This window comes from Plectropomus leopardus, chromosome 3 (assembly GCF_026936395.1).
Source record: "Plectropomus leopardus strain MGB_pleo_1.0 chromosome 3, ASM2693639v1, whole genome shotgun sequence".
Lineage (NCBI taxonomy): Eukaryota > Metazoa > Chordata > Actinopteri > Perciformes > Serranidae > Plectropomus > Plectropomus leopardus.
In genome coordinates, this window is record NC_142178.1 from 24,255,992 (window position 1) to 24,274,561 (window position 18,570).

Here is an 18,570-nt window from a genome sequence, read left to right on the forward strand (position 1 = left end):
GCAGCTAACAGCAAAAAAAGTGCTAACAGCACGAAGAGTGCTAACAACAGCAACAGGGCGCTCTGCTTCCATGAGGACACATCACAGTGGGTCGGAAAGGCACTGTCAGTGTTAACCACCATATGAGCATAGTGCAGAGCAACAGCGATCAAATAGCCAGTGGGATACAGACACAGGGATAGACATGCACAAACGCACAAATTGCCAGTCCAGCTACGATAGCAACGAAAACCGAAGCCTGTTGCCAGCTTATTAGGAAAACATTGCTTAAATGAATGTAGTCTACAACAGGCCTGCAATAAATCATACCATCGTTAAGGTTATAATGTTTCATACCCACACAAAAAAACCCACCAAAAACAGATTTTTGACATAATTTCCATACAGCATGCGAAGCTACATAGACTGGCTTTAGGGAAAAGTATTATGAAAGAGGCACCATCACTGCCAAACTGCTGAGAGGCCAAATAGGCCGTGACGCAAAGTTCTTATCTGATCCATTCTGAACTTCAGTCGCTAGTTCACGTCATTACTACCCCCCTCAAATGCTTTTATAAAAAGTCGATGCACCTCTTGCACAAAAATATGAAAAGTACGTTGTCAGGAAATCATAAATAAAGTATGTTTCATAACAAACAAAATAAGAAACATTGTATGATACACTAATGCCACTGCAAAAATGAAAGGGCTATGAAAACTTTTAGCCTATTAGCTCCTGACGTTCTCTTTGCTGTTCACACACCTGCTCTGTCATTGGCTGTTGTCTGATAGTGCTTTATTATGACTGTTGTTAAGCGCACCAACACTTGGGCTAAAAAAGTAAACTATTAATATTAAATGACAGATTCAGGTCTGAATGTAAATGTACTTACTGTACTAAATGTGAATGGCTATATTGCTGATTACATTACATTATAACAAAAGAACATAACATTTAGAAATATTAATTATAGTTTTCAGACACATTTGGAACTATACGATAAATCTTGGATGAAAAGATACTGGTTTTGGAGTTAAAGAATAGGGGAAGTAAAATAGTTGTTTTTCTGAAATGTGCCTGCACTGAGGGGTAAATTGAACATTGACTTTTTGACAGTCGGTGGACTTTGATTTGACCCGTGCGTACCGGAGTACACAGTAACGCCTCTCTGTGGATGTCGTAAAAAGCTCAGCCAGCAAATATATAAATACAGAGCTGAAGATGCATCTTTCCTTTCTGTGGAGTGGCACCCTTTATGGATTATAATCTGGCCAATCAAATCCTGCCTGGCAACAAACTACTGAGGATCAAAAGGAGCATTAAATTTTAGCCAAACAATGTGAGTATGTTTTCATCATCAATTTACACTTTGATTGCCAACTCATAAAAGATTCACCAACTTAACAGCTGAAAAGATGCATGATTGGTGTGGGAGGTTAATGTTTATATGCTGGTTTTCTCCTGCTTCTGATTATGTCTCTGTGTGTTTGTGCATACCTGTAATCCTCAGAATAAGGAAACATGGTAGGACTTAAACCCTCAGACGTTCCCCCTCCACTCGGTGTGAAGATGGCAAGTGCTGGGGCCGCAGCCTGTGTAGCTGATCTTGTCACATTTCCTCTGGACACAGCCAAAGTCAGACTACAGGTATCTCTTCGGTGATACTGACAAAGAAAGAAAAAAATATGTTTATCTCCAGTATATTAAAACATCTTCACATTTACTGCAAGCATGTCCTTTTGTTAGAATAATCGTCTGTTAGTCTAAAGAAATTTTGTAACACAGTGTGATGTTGGCTACTATTGACTGAGCTTGACTTGCAACTTTGTTTACTTCATTAACCCTAAAATCAAATCAGTTGCACTTCTGTAGCAACACACTGCAACATTAAGTCTAAAGGTTTCCTACATTTGTTCTGTAAAGCTGGTTTACCTTGAGTACAATGTGTGACCCCAGATCCAGGGAGAGAAGAAGGGAGTGGAAGGCATCCGCTATAGAGGGGTGTTTGGGACAATCAGCACCATGATCCGAACAGAGGGGCCCAGGTCTCTGTACAACGGGCTGGTGGCGGGGCTGCAGAGACAAGTGTGCTTCGCCTCCATCAGGATCGGCCTCTACGACAATGTCAAGAGCTTCTACACTGGTGGCAAAGACAGTGAGTGGTTACTTTTATGAGCATGTAGGGTTTCTTTTAATGACATATTTCTAAACAAATTAAGTTTTCACAAATCAGACATTTCCTCTATGTCCCACTGTTACAGATTTTTTTACATGAAAGAGGAATATCAAATGCAGTTAATTTTAACAAGCTCAAAATCACTTACTTGTCTCAGAAGGCTTTACAATCTGTACAACATATCACGTCCTCTGGAGCAGTGGAGAGATCTCTTATCCATCACTGACAGATGTGCAACAGCTTCTCTATGTACAATAAAGGCAGAAGAACAGTAGCAGATTGTTGTCATTGGCATACAGTCCCAATACCAAGTTAATAAAGTACACAACATGTACTATTAAGAAAATACTAGATGTAATAAGAGTTTAGGGAAGTGATACTCAACTTATAGCCCTTGTGCTATGGGGTGCAGGGTGGCCAACCAGTACATTGACTCACATTGGGACTTTTTTTTCTTCAATATTTCAGTGTTTCTAGCTCATTAAAGAATTCATCAAAAGTGCCAGGGGAGGATCGCCCTGGATGCAGTCTACATCATATTTCTAAATTAATCATTAATTATGTAATTTTGTAAAAGTGGCCCCCGTGGCAAAGAAAGCTGAGTGTTGCTGACTCAGGGTAAAGTGAGGAAGATCTGAGTGCAGCGACATTGATTGATGTATTCATTGAGAGTTAAAGGTCCAGTGTGTAGGATTTAGGGGTATCTATCTATTCATAACTGTGTTTTATTGTTTTTAAATCACCTAAACAATAAGAAAATACATATGCACTGGATCCCCTTCCATGTTGCTCTACAGAAGCCCAGAACAAACTTCTCAACTTCTACACGCTTGGCACACAAGAGAAGTTTGCATTCTGCAACCTCAATGCTGGATGCCACTAAATCCTTCACAGTGGATACGCACCCCCCCCCTTACACACATACACATGCAATATGTATATAATATAAAGTACAAGTACCTCAGAGATACACGACAGTCCATTCCATCAATGGTTGTTCCCGTCTCTCCCTCACCAGACCCTAATGTACTGATCCGTATCCTGGCTGGCTGCACCACGGGCGCCATGGCAGTGTCTTTTGCACAACCCACTGATGTGGTCAAGGTTCGATTCCAGGCCCAGATGAACCTGGACGGTGTGGCTCGTCGTTACAGTGGCACAATGCAGGCCTACAAACACATCTTCCAGAATGAAGGCATACGTGGACTCTGGAAAGGTGCCTTTTAGCAGAATAAGTTACTCTTTTGTACCTCATCTGCCATGAAAATATGACCCGGACATGATTTATAACTGACTAGCGATCAAAAAGTTTATCTTTTCTGGCATCTTTAGGCACACTACCCAACATCACAAGAAATGCACTGGTCAACTGCACAGAGCTGGTTACATATGACTTGATCAAGGAGGCCATTCTTAGACACAAGCTGATGTCAGGTGAGTGACAAAGATCATGCATGTCGGAGTTACAAGTTACTCACACACACTCACACACACACACACACACATACACACACGCTGCCATGGCAGAGAGACAGCTGATTGGGTTAGAGATCCACACACCCTCTCACCCCTTCAACTCTGCCACAGCTGATAACAGCACACAGGCTGGTACAGAACGTGTTGTATTTTCCCCTCACAGTGCTGTAAATACAGTTGTTAATATAACATTTATCTCAATCATTTATATTGCCTCATTCAGAAGGTTACATAATCTGCTGACTTGAGTTTCTATATTGCTCAGCCCGCAAAAAAAGGCCTTCTGTTTGCCCTTATTTATTCTCTTTAGTTACTTTGTTCACAATCTTTCTGTCCACAGATAATCTGCCTTGCCACTTTGTATCTGCATTTGGTGCCGGCTTTGTCACCACAGTGATCGCCTCCCCGGTAGATGTGGTGAAAACTAGATACATGAACTCACCACCGGGCCAGTACAAGAGCGCTATCAACTGTGCCTGGACCATGATGACAAAAGAGGGGCCAACGGCTTTCTACAAAGGGTGAGCCTCCTCTCTGACCACAGCACGTTTGTTTGTTTAGGAAATATTTGTATTTGAGGTCAAAGGTGCAGATTTCAGGAGCTGTTGAAGTCGACACATCCTCCTCAGTATGTAAAATGAGTATTTGTCCTTCCCAGTAAAAACAATAAAGTAGCAGGGGACTTTTGTTTTGACAAAATAAAAGACATCTACACTATATATGAATGCAGAAAATGCAAAACATTGGTAAATAAATAATTACCAGAATGGATATTGAGTGATTTGACACTCAAAATTTCCTGGCAGAGGACTCTCAAACCTCTCTATCATATCCCAGTGTTGAAACAAAACCAGCCCTTGCTTTGCAATCATTTGACAAAAAATGTTTTAAGCAATGCTGCATTAGTGGACCTGTTTTACAGGGTTCCAACACATTTTCACAAATACAATTTCAAAACTTTTCTGACTTTTCAAGGATTTGCATGGCACTTCTTAAACATCAGAATTAAATGCAACAGTTATTAACTGGCATACATGAAGGAGGAGACAGACTGGGGTGAAAATAAAGAAAAATACATGATGGTAAACACTGGCACACAATGCATAACAGTTACAATACGTTGACAGAATAGAAAATAAATTAGCCATCATGTTACATTATGTTATCCACAAGAAATTAAAGCACCAATGTCATTACACACAAAAAAAAACCCATGACTTTTCCAGGCCTTGAAAATATGTTTGTTAAATTCCATGACGTTCTCATGTTTTCCATGATCATGGGAACCCTAATTTTATTTCTTTTTTTTCTTTCAAACACCCAGTCCCCCATCTCTCTGATGGGTGTCGAATTCCCCCCTTTGCACTTGGCACAACCACACTTTTTAACTGGAACTGTATATATTATGTTTTTTTATTATGCTTTTATTGTGTTTTTATTGTTTGAATTGAATTAAGGCAGTTGACTGCCAGAATTTCCTTTGGGATTAATAAAGTATCTATCTATCCATCTATCTATTTATCTACGTATGTCTCCTGTAGATTTGTACCCTCATTCCTGCGTCTGGGATCGTGGAACGTTGTGATGTTTGTCTCATTCGAACAAATCAAGAGAGCTATGATGGTCACAAAGAAGAGAATCGAGGAGAGAAATTGAGTTTCCCGTTTTAAAGCTGGACTGAAAAATCTAAACCGAAAGCGGGTTGGAACATCGATAAAGAAACATCAATTCACACTTTATTCTTTTTGTCCTGTGGTGACAAAGAAGAAAATCCTTTGTTGAAAAAGGGATATTAGGGTTAAGTGTACTGTGTATTTGACTTTGTTGAACTGATGTAAAAAAGATGTTCTATCTTTTTATTTATCATTTTTCATAATGGTGCCCACACCAGGTTGTGATAACCCTTCTTTGGGAAGTTGAGTTTGCACTTTAAAATCTGCAGATCTGCTAATTATGGACCATATTGTGGCAACAGATTGGGTCCATGTTTACTTCCTGTCAGGTATCATATCATTGACATACACTACAAAACAATCCAACAGGAAATAAAAAGGGACCCATTTAGAATATTTACACTGTCAAGTTTGGGACATTCTGTATATTTTGGGCAACTTACAGCAGTGTACCTTTAAATAATGCTGGTGCTACTAATAAAAATATACTTGTAATTGCTTATTAACTTCTATCAGTACATCCACATAAAACACATTTCAAAACATTAAAATGTGTATTTATTAACACCAAGTCAAATGTGTTAATTACAAACCTTCCTCAAAAGCAAACCACGGCATAACAACAGGTAATAAAAATGCAGTCTTCAGACATACAAATTTAGGAAATCGTAGGCAAAAAAACATTCTGAGTTCCACATCAGCTATATTACACAATACAGATGCCATCAACAGGGACAAAACATGCACATATTTAGCCATGGTCTCTGGACATAAAAATCTAATTCCTGAGCGGGACAACTAAGAACTTGTTTACATAAATACAAACAGAACAGCTATAAATATGGTAGTTCAATTACCATTTTTTAATAACTGTCTTTTAACTACAACAATTTGGCTGCTTGCTCACTGAAAGTGCTTAAACCTCTGCAGCAGGTCTCATTTACCCTGTACAGTACAAAGGTGTAATGATAAATGTCCCTCAAGGCTTACTTCCTGTTGCCAGTAGGTGGCGCTATTACGACTAGGCCGGACGTGTATACCAAGTTTCATGAGTTTCTGGGCATGTTGAGACCCCAAAAAAATAAGATTCATTTGTGCAAAAAGTAATAATAATTCACTCCACAAGGGCCCTGATTAAACACTGGAATGGTCATTTTTTGAGGTATAGGGTGTTAGCTTTATGCTCCATTTAAAACTCTTACTTTAACAAGATGAACAGAGCCAAACGAATGAACCATAAAACTAAATGTATGAGGATTCATTTTAGATTTTTTTGTGACCAGCCAGCTTCAGTCAGATTTTTATTATCTAAAGCATTACTCACACTTTTGTCTTCCTCAAACATCGTCAGGGTGAGGGTCTGGTGGAGAGGTGAATAACGTTAGTTTTTAGAACGCACAGTTAATGTGAAAGCCACATTGGGGTCTTGTAAATGCAGCTTAACAATGTTGTGGAATTTTTCTCTGTATTGATTGAACTGCATGATGCTTTCTGGTTCTTCTGCCACCCAAAATTTATCAAATTCATAGGCCAAGTAACCTAGTAGAGAAGAAACACAGGTTTAAGAGAATTCTTTGTAAAAACAGACAACAACATTTCACTTTTAGAAGATTTAGTTAGGTGTTTTTCTGAAGAAGAGTCAGAGATGTTGAAAAATATCTATTTACTCACAGTATAGCTGATGAAAGTGCCAGAGCTCAGGTGTGCCCATAACGGTGTTGTAGAAATGCGGCTTCAAAGCACCACTTTTCAAGAGGCTGTAGGCCATCTCTGTCAAGTTGATCCCAACGATGGCATATGAATACCTGAAATATGAGGAAGACTAAATTAGCATTAAGTGCATGCCAAAAATGCCCATGCACATAGAAGGTGAAAGATTTTAGGGAAATCAAACATTTGCCCCAATACTGTACATGTAAGAATGTCTCTTACCCAAGTTTAGGATGGTTTGCATGAGACAACACTTGACGAGCTTCCTCTGTGTAGTTTTCACTAAAGAAACTGTAAGAAAAACATTTCAATAGAAATTTTGTTTACCTTAAAACAGTCCTATATTTCCCTTACACTCGCTGGGTTAATCTTAAAGTGAAAATACCTTCACTGTCTATTTATGCTTAAGGAGAACAACTGCAGACGCCAAAAAAAGGGTTGTATAAAGCCTTTGATAACAAGTCTGCAACATCAACTGGGTTCAAGTGACAACCTCTGGGGCTGAAAATGTAGTAACAATGACGAGCCAGAAAGCTGCAGTTCACCTCAGTTCAGACTGGCTCCAAAAGTGATTCAGTCCCCAAGACCACCATATTAAAATGACCTTTGCAGAAGAAATAAATGTTTACAGCCTGGGACAAAAAATGGTTTTGGTCTCTATAGCTAATTTTAACATTCATGACAACTGAACAGGGGGTAAACTTTTACATAACTCCAATGTTTATATTTTAGATAGGCCCAAAGTTACTCATATCTAAGGGCAGGGTGCTTTGACTGTCAAGCTGTCAGCACATATTGCTTTTGGCTTCATATTGCTTTTGGCTTAATCCAATAATGCTGTTCACGGCTTAAAGCCTATGACCTCTTTGGTGTTTTGATACAGTCGCAGCTATAACTCCACAGTCTCTTTTTCTTTGAGAAGACTCAAGAGGAGGATGATATTTCTTTGTCTTAATATTCTGCCAAAACTGTCATTTGTTTCGTCACAGTATGTTACAACATAGACGACTAGACAGCGACGCGTAAACACACATGCATGACTCCACACAGATAAATCATTAACTAGATCTGTGCAGCCTCACTATTTGTAGCCACTTGAGTGTTTAGTTTGCAAATACTAACTTTTCTAAGTGTGTGAATCTAAACATCATGATAACAATGTGTGCAAATCATCAAAACAAAGACGGATGATCATTTGAACATGCATATAAAAGCATATTTCTACTTTGTCAAATTTCAGTGTCCATTATAGTGATAAGATTGTGCTTTGCTGCAGTTTTGCTTGGTTTTGGACACAAGTATGAAATCCCACTGACTTAATTTTTTAGGCTCCTTTTGACACACAGCTGTAAAATAAGTTTAGTTTGCTTTGTCAGTTTTTTGTATCTGTGTTGTGTTTCCCCGTTTACAAATGTTAGGTTTTATTTATGTTTTTTAAGCCAATTTTCACCCAGCTGCTTTGCAACAAGAAATCTCAGATAAGACTGCCCGGACGAAGCCTAAGCTTATAAAAGATTTATAACAATGTTCATGTTGATTGTGTTAATGTGAATTAAACTAAGTCAAGAGGATATTCCCACCAAAAAAGTAAACCGTCAAAGAGAGGACAGTAATTGGTAATGGTCTTAATGGTTTGTGCTGATATTTTCTTGTTTATAATTTAGCTCAAAAATGTCTCATTGATATTCACTGAGGACTCACACAAGGTTGATTAGGCCCAGCAGGCCCATTCCTCTGAAGTCAGTCTTGGGGTCATCTCCTTGGAATCCGATGTCTCCCCACTGTTTGGTTATCCTCGACTCCAGTTTGATTGTTGGCATCAACAGGTCCCACAGCTGAAAGCACAAATAATTGTAAGGTTACAGATTTGTATTGCCACTGTACTGAGTTACAGGTACAATGATTCTGTGCATGACTTTTTGAAATCCTGCTTTTAATACTGTAATCTAAATCATGTCATTCTGTTGTGCCATTTAACTCAAATCTCTTCACTGTGGTTTCTCTTTGTAAAGCCTCAACTTATGATGCATCTATATGACACACCGGATCATTAGATCAAATTGGTCCAGTATTTGAGCGTTAGGGCTGCAGCAATACAGTCTGCAATTTAATCGTCAATTTAATTTCACAAAGTGCTTGTTTTTGGCTGACGGGCTCAGATTGTTTTTCTAAGTCTCTTAAAACATTATGGAAAGTATCCCTACAGAGAAAGACTTTTTTTTAACCAAAAACAGCTCTGAAATCACCATCATCAAACCCACTAAACTCCATAAACAGCCATTTGATCATCGTAAAACACAATTCACTTAAAGTTAGCAGAAAAAAAAAGTAATATATACCCTTAATTCACCCAGCTAGATGTGAAAAAAATGCTGTCTCTATACACACTAAAATTACTGTTTATTTACATGGAATCTGGTGTGTTTGTAGTCAGACACTTAAAATAACAATCTGAGCCAGACAGTGGCAAAAACAAGCATTTTAAGTGGACATAAATTGTCAGTGCTCAATTTTGAGCCTCACAGAGGCTTGCCTGTTAAAATAATGTCAATCAAATCAACTGTAACTTCACTCAGTGTTGCAGGTAACAAAATTCACAAGGACTGATCAAAAATGCCACTGAGTTGCAAAAACATTGTGGTGGATCACCATGTTCAGAGCTGTATCATAAGAGACACACGTATACTTTGACTAATACTGTTTGGTCTGTGGAAGAGTGACCATACATCTAAAAACTATGGGATGCAGAAGCAGGAACACACACCTTCAGCAGCATGGCCTCATGGTTTTGGTTCTCCGAGTCAAAGACTTCCTTTCTCAAGTCTTCCACAGATATATACAGGCTGTTGTGTCCTGTAATCTGTAACAGACAGATGTGTAGGCTTTCCTTGAACCTAGACAGGTAGGAGGATTAAACAAATAATGAACACACTAATTCAAAAATCACACTAATACCACACTTTATATGATTTGGAATTAAAAGTACTGCTGGTGAGAAGCAACCTCAAAAACAACAGATAAGAAATGACCTTACAGTGGATCTTTCTGGGGTTTGATATTCTTCTCTTTCATAATTTGATCCACACATTGCTCTAAATGATCCTTGTTGGTTTTCAAAGCTCCTCTTAAAACCTACAAAGGAGGAAAGCACAGGAAAGGCAGCCGGAGAAAAGTAATAATACAGTGAGCAACCACACAGAAAATTGGCACAGTGACTGTTTTATAATCTGTGCTGCCAGGCAGAGTGACAAAACAAATCTTTCAAAGTTAACCTCTGAAACAATGAAAAAGATGACCAAGCACCTCTGTTTCTACACAGACTGGACTGCTGATCGGAAAATGCTTCCTTTGCTATAAACGACAAGTAGAGTCAATTCATCTAAGACTGGCAAGTGATGAAAGATAAGAGCTGATTACACTTGCATGATATGATTTTATGAGTTCATACATACAAAAGCCTAACAGATAATGAACAAGGTCAGTAGTAATTAAGCAAGAGGCATTTCCTCTGCATTTTTCCGAGTGTTCTCATAGTTTAAACATCAATTATTCACACTCATATCTGCAGAGAGATTCCTGTCCAAATCTACAGTAAGGGATCACATTACCCCAATCCTGGCGTCTTAATACTGGCCTCCTTGTGTTGAAAGCTGAAAGATGGTTTCTCATATCATATTTTTGAAAGAGCCTCAAGTCTACCCAGAAAAGACAGCTTGCCAACTCACAGTCCAGACTCAAACAGTCTGGGAACAAAGATTTGTATTCATGGCAATAGAGACTATGAAACAGTCTCAGTGATAACAGAAAAACAGCTTCTGGTTGTCTTTAAAGAACTCAAGTCTACATTTTGACTAAGGGACCTGCTCTTATGGCCCATAAAATATTTATACTGCATATTATATACAGTGTATGTTATCTGTGGCCTGTTTCAAGATTTATGGTTATGTTTGACTTTGTGTCTGTGTAGTATGTGAAAGGCCTACAATTATATATTATTCCTTTCATCTATGTGTGCTTGTTTTTCTGGCATTTTGTGAGAGCAAATCACTTTTGTACATCTGCAACTACTAATTATTTACATCATAATTTAACCTTTCAAGTTATTTTTAATAAGGCCACAGGATTCATCATTTAATAAAATGCAAACAACAAAAAAATCTCACATTTTCAGAGCCTACACTGATACCTTTATAAAAAAAAAAAACTGAAGAGATGTTTTAGTTGCAATGAAACTTAAGCAAACCCTCAATTTTCAGGAGCTGAAACCTGAAACAATTTTTACTGGCAAGTGACCAAAAGATTACTGAAAAGGTCATAAGCCATTTTGCTGTTGTTTAGCAAGTTTGTGCTACAGCTATTATTGTTTTGTCTTTCAACTATAAAAGAAATTTTAACTTGAACATAAATTAATAGAAATAGCCATGTTGAAAGCCATTCATAAACCTAAAATACTGAAGCTGATCCTGGAACAGTTCTTGGTATCAGAATCATCCCTATAACCCATTATGTACTAAAATACTATCAGTTCACATTCTCTTACCTTGTTCTTTGACGAGTGGAGAGAATATTCTGCAACAGGACAAAGGAGGCAAATTGATTTAGTGGAAAATAATGTCTACTAAACAGGAAAAGCAAACCAGAATCAGGAAGGTTTAATTCACCTGCGTTTAATGTCCTTGTTGCCCCAGGCTTGTATCCAGAGCATATTCTCTGCAGCTCACATTTCCCTGTTGCCTGTCTGATGAACCACTTCAGCCAGTATCTCAGGAAGGACGTGTAGACATACTGCCAGATGTACCCCAGCATCTTCTACAACATGGACAGAGAAACGACGACAGCTGCTTGAGGAATTCAGGTAGAAAAGTCTGACTCACACAAGCAGACAAATTTGACTTCAGTGATGGACGGTCCTGCACCAGGGTTAACTGATCTGCCACACCCTAACTTTTTATTCTAGGGTGCAAGGAATGTCCTTGTAAACTCTGGATCAACAAAATATTTAGTAGTTAAAGTGTAAGATAACGTGATCAAAGCAAGTATACATTCATGCGAAGTGACCATTAAAGATACCTACTGACAGTGGTGGAGGAAGAACTTGTTAAAAGTAGCACTAACACTAGGTCCTGCCATCAAATTTTATGCCCGCATTTCAAAATTCAAGTAAGACTGACTTTATAAGACTTTATAAGACCAACTATATTCAGACACAGTACTGCCATTTTCAGTATACAATACTTAAGGTATTCAAGGAAAATTTCTCATTGTTATATATTATAAATGGATTAACATGATGACAGCATTTTTATGTTGTAGCAAATCAAGATAGAGCTGATTTTATAGGGTAGCAACTAATAAATTATTCCATTATTGATTTTTTTGACTAATCAATTAATAATTTCATATACAACATGCCAGAAAACAGTAAAACAACAATACAACCCCCATAACAATTTCCAAGAGCCTTGGTTGAAGTCATCAGTTGTCAAGTTTTGTCCAAACTACAGTAAAATCACCCAAAACATTACATTTACAATAATACAAGACAAGAAAAGGGAAAATAAATAAAATCACATATGAAAAGACAGAGCCAGAAAATGTTTGCTTGAAAAAATTACCCAAAGAAATAACTGATTTCCATTATAACTCATTACCAGTTAACTGTAACTCCACTAATCAATTAACTGACCTATTGTTAAACCTCTAAATGTGATCTAATTTTTATACAAAATAGGCACTTTGACCTATAAAAAGGCACAACATTTAACGAGCTGATCATATATTTTGAATGAATACATAATTTTTAAAGTAACTTAACAAAGTAGCATAAATGTAAATACTTGAGTAAAGTACATCTAACTCTAAACTTAATTTAAGTGCAGTGTTTAAGTAAATGTATCACCTTACTTTCCACAGCCAGCAGTTGAATTTAACCAAGTACATTTACTCAAGTACTGTACTTGAGTACAAATTTGAGATACTATTACTTTGATTATTTTAATCTCATGCTATCTCTACTCTACTGCACTTCAAAAGGAAATATTGTACTTTATACTACAATTATTACAATTATTTTAGGTTTTTTTTAGTCACTTGTTGCTTTGCAAATTAAGATTAAAATTAAGATTTTTGCAAACCATATGGAAATATACACGTGCAACTTGGACAACAAGTCAGCTGATTGTAAAATTGACTGATAATTGTTTAAGATATTTTTCTTCCAAAAGTATTTCATGGCTCCAGCTTCTCAGATATAAGGACTTGCTGTTGTTAATATGAAATATTTTTATTTATTAAATTTCTTAATATGTTTGTTGCACTGTTTTTTTAATTTAATATTTTTCCGGATAGTAAAGTTACTACGTAGGTTTACTCAAGTAACATTTTCAAGAAGGATAATTACTTGCAACAGTATATTTGTGCAATGTGGTATTAGTATTTTTAAGTAACAGAACTGAATACTTCCTCCACCCATGTCCACTGCCTGATGATGCCCAGCACAGCCCCATTGTGACCAGGACTGAAACACCAGTGTCTGTGTGTCATGATGACGATGACCACTGTTAGGAGTAACGTTAGTTTAGACAATATTTTGCGTATAAAACGAGACAATAACTCAAATTCAATACACGAGAGGACCAGCTGATAGTACTCCACCATTATAATACAGATATATGACCTACAATAAGCAGGGAATCATGTTAGTGTGACAGGAACAGCTAACGAGAGAAGGCTAGCCAACAGCTAAAACAATAGCATTGTGGAAGCTAGCATTATCGCTAATGCTAACTTGAGACAAAACGTGACCATTCAATTTATGCTAAGCTACAAAGATAAAAACGAGTTTAGCAGCGCTTTAGCAAGCTTTGTATACATGTCTAAGCAAACTGCTAGCTAGTTACACAGAGTTTGATCAACTAAACAAGCTCGCTAGCTTCAAAACTCACAGATGACAGTTAACCGGTTCAGACAACAGGTTGCATTCGCCAACTGTTAGCTTGCTAATGATATGTTTACGTCGATTGGGTTGCGTTGCAACATTGCTGTACTTATTACTGTTTAAAACGAAGATGGAGATGAGGTTATATTTACCCCACTGTCGTAGAGAGGAAGATATACCCAAACTTAAATTCAGTGGAGAGCGAGAAGCCAGCCGTGTGTTCAGATCGGGTTAGCAACGTTTCTCTTGACAACAGTCTGGCTCTGGTGCGTTCAGGCTCTAGCCAGACACACAAACATACAAAAGGAAGTAATAACACGCAGCTAAGAATGTGAAGATTTATGGATAAAATGCATAGTTACATTTGATAATTACATTTAAATTCTTACACATGTTTTTTTAAAGAGCGATGGTTTGAAATTTCTGCCCAGATAGTGTGCATAATCTGAAAAAATAGGTTTGAATTTACTGCAACTGTTAGTTTACCGGATGTCTTTAAACATAGCAGACGCCACGCATGCTTGTCAGTGACGTCTGAGCGCTGCTGCAGCGCCATCTGCTGACCAAGGATGTTTTTTTTAGCATTTATTTTTTAGAGTGCATTTTTAAGATTTTTTTTCCTGTGCATAATAACAGATATGATTTTATATTATGTGTGGTTAGCTGTGAATGAACTGCTGCACCGAATGTCATTTCATATGAAGGATTAATAATATATCTATCTATCTATCTATCTATCTATCTATCTATCTATCTATCTACAGATATGTATTCTAACCCTTTCAAACCTGGGCAAATTGGTATGATTTCTTTCAAAAATATAGGGAGAAGACAATTAGTAACTTAATGCATGGCTAGAAAATTACCTTTTAAAAAAGTTTTAAAAACACAAAAACAAAAAACAAATGAGAAAATGGTCAGGAAAAAAATGCTGAAAATTTGGAAAAACATATGTATGTTTTCTATAACATTATTCAAATATAATAATTTTCTAAAAAATCTAAAATCCTTTCATTTCATTTACGAAAGAAATAAAACCAATTTGCTCAGGTTTTAAAGGGTTAAGCATTAGCTAGACAGTACATCTAGACATGTGAGGTGTTTAAGCACAAACTCATCATGACTCAAACTCCTCATTACAGACAAACGGAAACTGTACTTTGTTGAAATTATTGCCTGCAGATAAAGTTGGTTCCAGCTCATAGAATCTGGTTTAGACAATAATTTGCCTTTCCCAATTTAACCACAAGATGATGCTAGATCCACAATATGCAGATTGAGTTGACGTTTTAAGATTTGACCAATCATTTGGCCTTAAATCCCTATCATTCCACATTAGGGACTGTTTGTTATTTTTAAGATGGAGGGGGTGGTCCGAAATGGGGGAGGCATGTCAAAGTTTTTTAAAGCACTGGGAAATGGGACTCTTTTTTTTACCTAGGGGAGGAACATACAACTTTAAAAATTTGTATTTTTTTAAATATTTAAATACCCACTGAACCCCAAATTCTGGTGGTGGAGATGAGTAAATAAAAAAATATCTCTCAAACCCAGAAAATGTAAAAAAAAAAAAATAAATAATTGTCAGATTTATTTTTACATTTTGACAGTCCTTGAACATATCATGCATGATGAGCTTCTATTTAAAATTTAATTTAATTAAATTTCTACTTGTCTCATTTAAAATTTTTGCCAAAAATAAACAATTTTCACCAACCTGATTCTGCTAAAAACATTACATTCTGCACTCTTGCATGAATGACAATAGCTAAAAACCAAGTTTTCAACTTATAAATATCAAAAGTATTTCAAATTCAACAATTTGAATTACTGATATTTCCACTGCTTTGTATAGTTTCAGACTCGAGAAAAAATATTTGTGGCTTCGAGGAGAGTCAACATAAAAGAAAAAAAATGAGGTCACTCACGAGCCCCCCCCCTCCTCTGATAAATCAAGTACAGTCCCTCAATTTAGAGTTTTACACTTTCAGTTATATCTTTCCACTGTTTCAAATGGTTGCAACAGACCACACATCCTTATCATTAGATGGCATTTCTTCTCACCAGCTGTGTCCCTTTTTCCAAACAGGCTGCACTTTCGCACTCATCCTGAAGCACAAGTCTGGGATATCAGCGATGCATACAATCTCTCCTGAGTAGCTCACGATGGTGCACTCGACTGTAATTAAGTTGTGGTCTGCCTTCTCACCTAATCAGTCCCTCTGGGCTTTTAAAGACAGGAGGTCTATCCCGTACAATTATAGCATTTCAACAGGAGCTCCTATCCCAGACCCAGGCTATATTTGAAAACTGAATCCCCAGAGTAACCACTTAGGCCACAATAAGAGTCTGGCATGAGTCAACATAGTAGCCTTTAATGCTGATATTAAATTAGTTATAACAGCACTGACGGGCATGACACAAAATCTTTTTTAAAGCACCACAGATTAGGTGAGAAATAATTGCATATTTAATAGAGAATTGACTGTTTTGTTGTTGTCTCTCTCTTTGACAGGACAACCAAAACACTACAGTTTTATAAAGAGAAAACCAAAGCACATGTCCTTTGGCACAAGTACGTGAAATAGTGCCAGTGTTGTTACTTTAGGAATGTAATAAGTTACAGATTACTAGTTGCCCTGTTAAAAATGTAATAAGTAACACAACTATTTCAAGTACCTCAAAGTAATGTAACTTATTGCATATGATTACTTTTTGAGTACTTTTCTACCAAATGTTTTAAAAAGAGCAATAAAGCTTTAAAATATACAAACATAAGTGCATAAATGTTGCACTCAAATTTCTCTCAACGGCTTTGCTGACTCGCCTTGCCAAAAGAAGGTGTTCCTGAACAGTGAAAAGATGTAAAGCAACAGAATAAGTGTTTTATGCAACATATAAATAAAATATATAATTATTATTATATTAACCTTGTATGGAAAACATATTTTCATACATAACCAAAATTTTGATTAGTGACTGTTATTTAATTACAATTTTGTTTCTCAGTAACTGTAACTGATAACAGCGACATTTATTTTGTAATTTAATTACTGTAACTAATTACATGTAACTAGTTACTTGCCAACACTAAATATTGCTGACCAGACCAACACGAATGTACACATCTTATACAAAAATGTTTCCCACTGTTTTTTGGTTCGACATCATGATACTTATGGGATCCAAATGTAGATGACTGAGCAGATTGGAACATTTTAGCGATTTAAACACAAAAATTGAGGCACACAAACCTGAATCATGCAGCATGCAGGGGTCAAAAGGGAACCAGTCTAAACAGGCAGATTTATTCAGCAGTGACAGAGAATAACCACCCATGAATCAGGCAGGTAACACTTACAGCATATCAACAGCTTGTCAAAAAAGGGCAAGAAACAAAGCAACTTTGGAAATTTGACAGGGAATGAGTGGGTATGGTGCATACTGCAGGGCTAATGAAGGGAAGTGGAAACATGTGAGCAGGTTGTTGAGGGAGTCAGGTGACTGGAGCTGAGGGAAAAGTCTGAGGGCATCTGGTGGTCAGGTGGAGAAAGGCAGTAAGGAGGGTTTGGGGAAGCGGGAATGTGGCTGAAGGGAGGGACGGGGAGGCGGAATGTGACAGGGAACCAATTTTATACATAAAGTTCAGTTTAGTCAGCATGATGACCTACACTTAGTCTGCAAAAACTGTTTGTCCCCTGTGGCTCTGGAGGAAGCTTTCAACAGTTTGAAAAATGACCTTAATGATGTTAACAAGATGGTTGATTCAAAGAAAACCCTGTTGTCAGTCGGTCAGCATTTAAAGAAACTACCACTGTTGTTCTTTTTCATGTCACTGCGCATTTAAAGATAAATTTAACTAGAGACCATCTTGTGTAATACAGCGACCCATGCCCTAAAATGAATGTCGGCCAGGCTCCTTCCAGCCCAGTACGTTTCTGCATACACAGATATGTTACATTTACACGTTATTATAAAGCAAATATACTGAAGCTTTTCTGTGGTTAGGGTTAGATTTTGGTATAAAACCACTTGGGTATGGTTAGGAAAAGATCATGTTTAAAAAAACACAGTTTGGGGGCCTCAATCCTTGCTGGAATAGCAGCAATATCTTAGTAAAAAAGCAACAGCACTTTATGCCACTCTCCCAGCAAGAACGCAGTAATGTCTCTGTAAATAACAACTGGTTTTGTTGTTTTTTGATCTCTAATAGTGACCTGCAGCTTGACAGGCACCTCTTCCAGGTGACATGCCAGCCACCATCAAACCAATTTGCTCAGGGTTTAAACTTTTAAATACTCATAAAAGGCATCTGAATTAAGCACAAGAAAAGTAATCTTGATACACGTTTCAAAGGGTTAAACATGAACAAGGACACAGAAAGAAAATTTACATTTTCTTCAGCTGTGCAGGCATCGGATACCTGTCCACTGAAACTTTTTTACAATATCCAGTAATTACTTAGTTTTGATGGTAAGTATTTACTTAAAGTTATATTTTACAGGCATGAAATCAGTTATGATTATCTTATAATTTTATCTTTTTTAAAACACAATTTTAATACATAATTGCAACCTTTTAATCCACATAACACTTTTTTATGGCAGCTGTTCTGTCG

The 18,570-nt window shown here is 37.1% G+C and overlaps 2 protein-coding genes across 3 annotated transcripts; one reads left to right on the forward strand and one right to left on the reverse strand.

Moving 5' to 3' along the window:
* The first annotated feature begins 1,163 nt into the window (after positions 1-1,163).
* ucp1 (uncoupling protein 1) lies at positions 1,164-5,800 on the forward strand. The gene is made up of 7 exons (XM_042485276.2): positions 1,164-1,319; positions 1,491-1,627; positions 1,937-2,135; positions 3,175-3,372; positions 3,489-3,590; positions 3,973-4,153; positions 5,174-5,800. The coding sequence occupies exons 2-7, from the start codon at positions 1,502-1,504 to the stop codon at positions 5,286-5,288; spliced, it is 921 nt and encodes a 306-aa protein (XP_042341210.1). The 5' UTR covers positions 1,164-1,319; positions 1,491-1,501; the 3' UTR covers positions 5,289-5,800.
* A 40-nt stretch (positions 5,801-5,840) lies between these two features.
* Positions 5,841-17,342, reverse strand: elmod2 (ELMO/CED-12 domain containing 2). Of its 2 annotated transcripts, none has more exons than XM_088075923.1 (9): positions 17,207-17,342; positions 11,677-11,824; positions 11,556-11,584; positions 10,050-10,147; positions 9,780-9,909; positions 8,717-8,850; positions 7,238-7,306; positions 6,977-7,110; positions 5,841-6,844 (listed from the first exon to the last, which is right to left on the reverse strand). In XM_088075923.1, the coding sequence occupies exons 1-9, from the start codon at positions 17,213-17,215 to the stop codon at positions 6,687-6,689; spliced, it is 909 nt and encodes a 302-aa protein (XP_087932049.1). In that variant the 5' UTR covers positions 17,216-17,342; the 3' UTR covers positions 5,841-6,686. The 2 variants fall into 2 exon arrangements, with proteins under 2 accessions (XP_087932049.1, XP_042341211.1); XM_042485277.2 differs by lacking the exon at positions 17,207-17,342 and adding an exon at positions 14,105-14,241.
* Between the last annotated feature and the right edge of the window lie 1,228 nt (positions 17,343-18,570).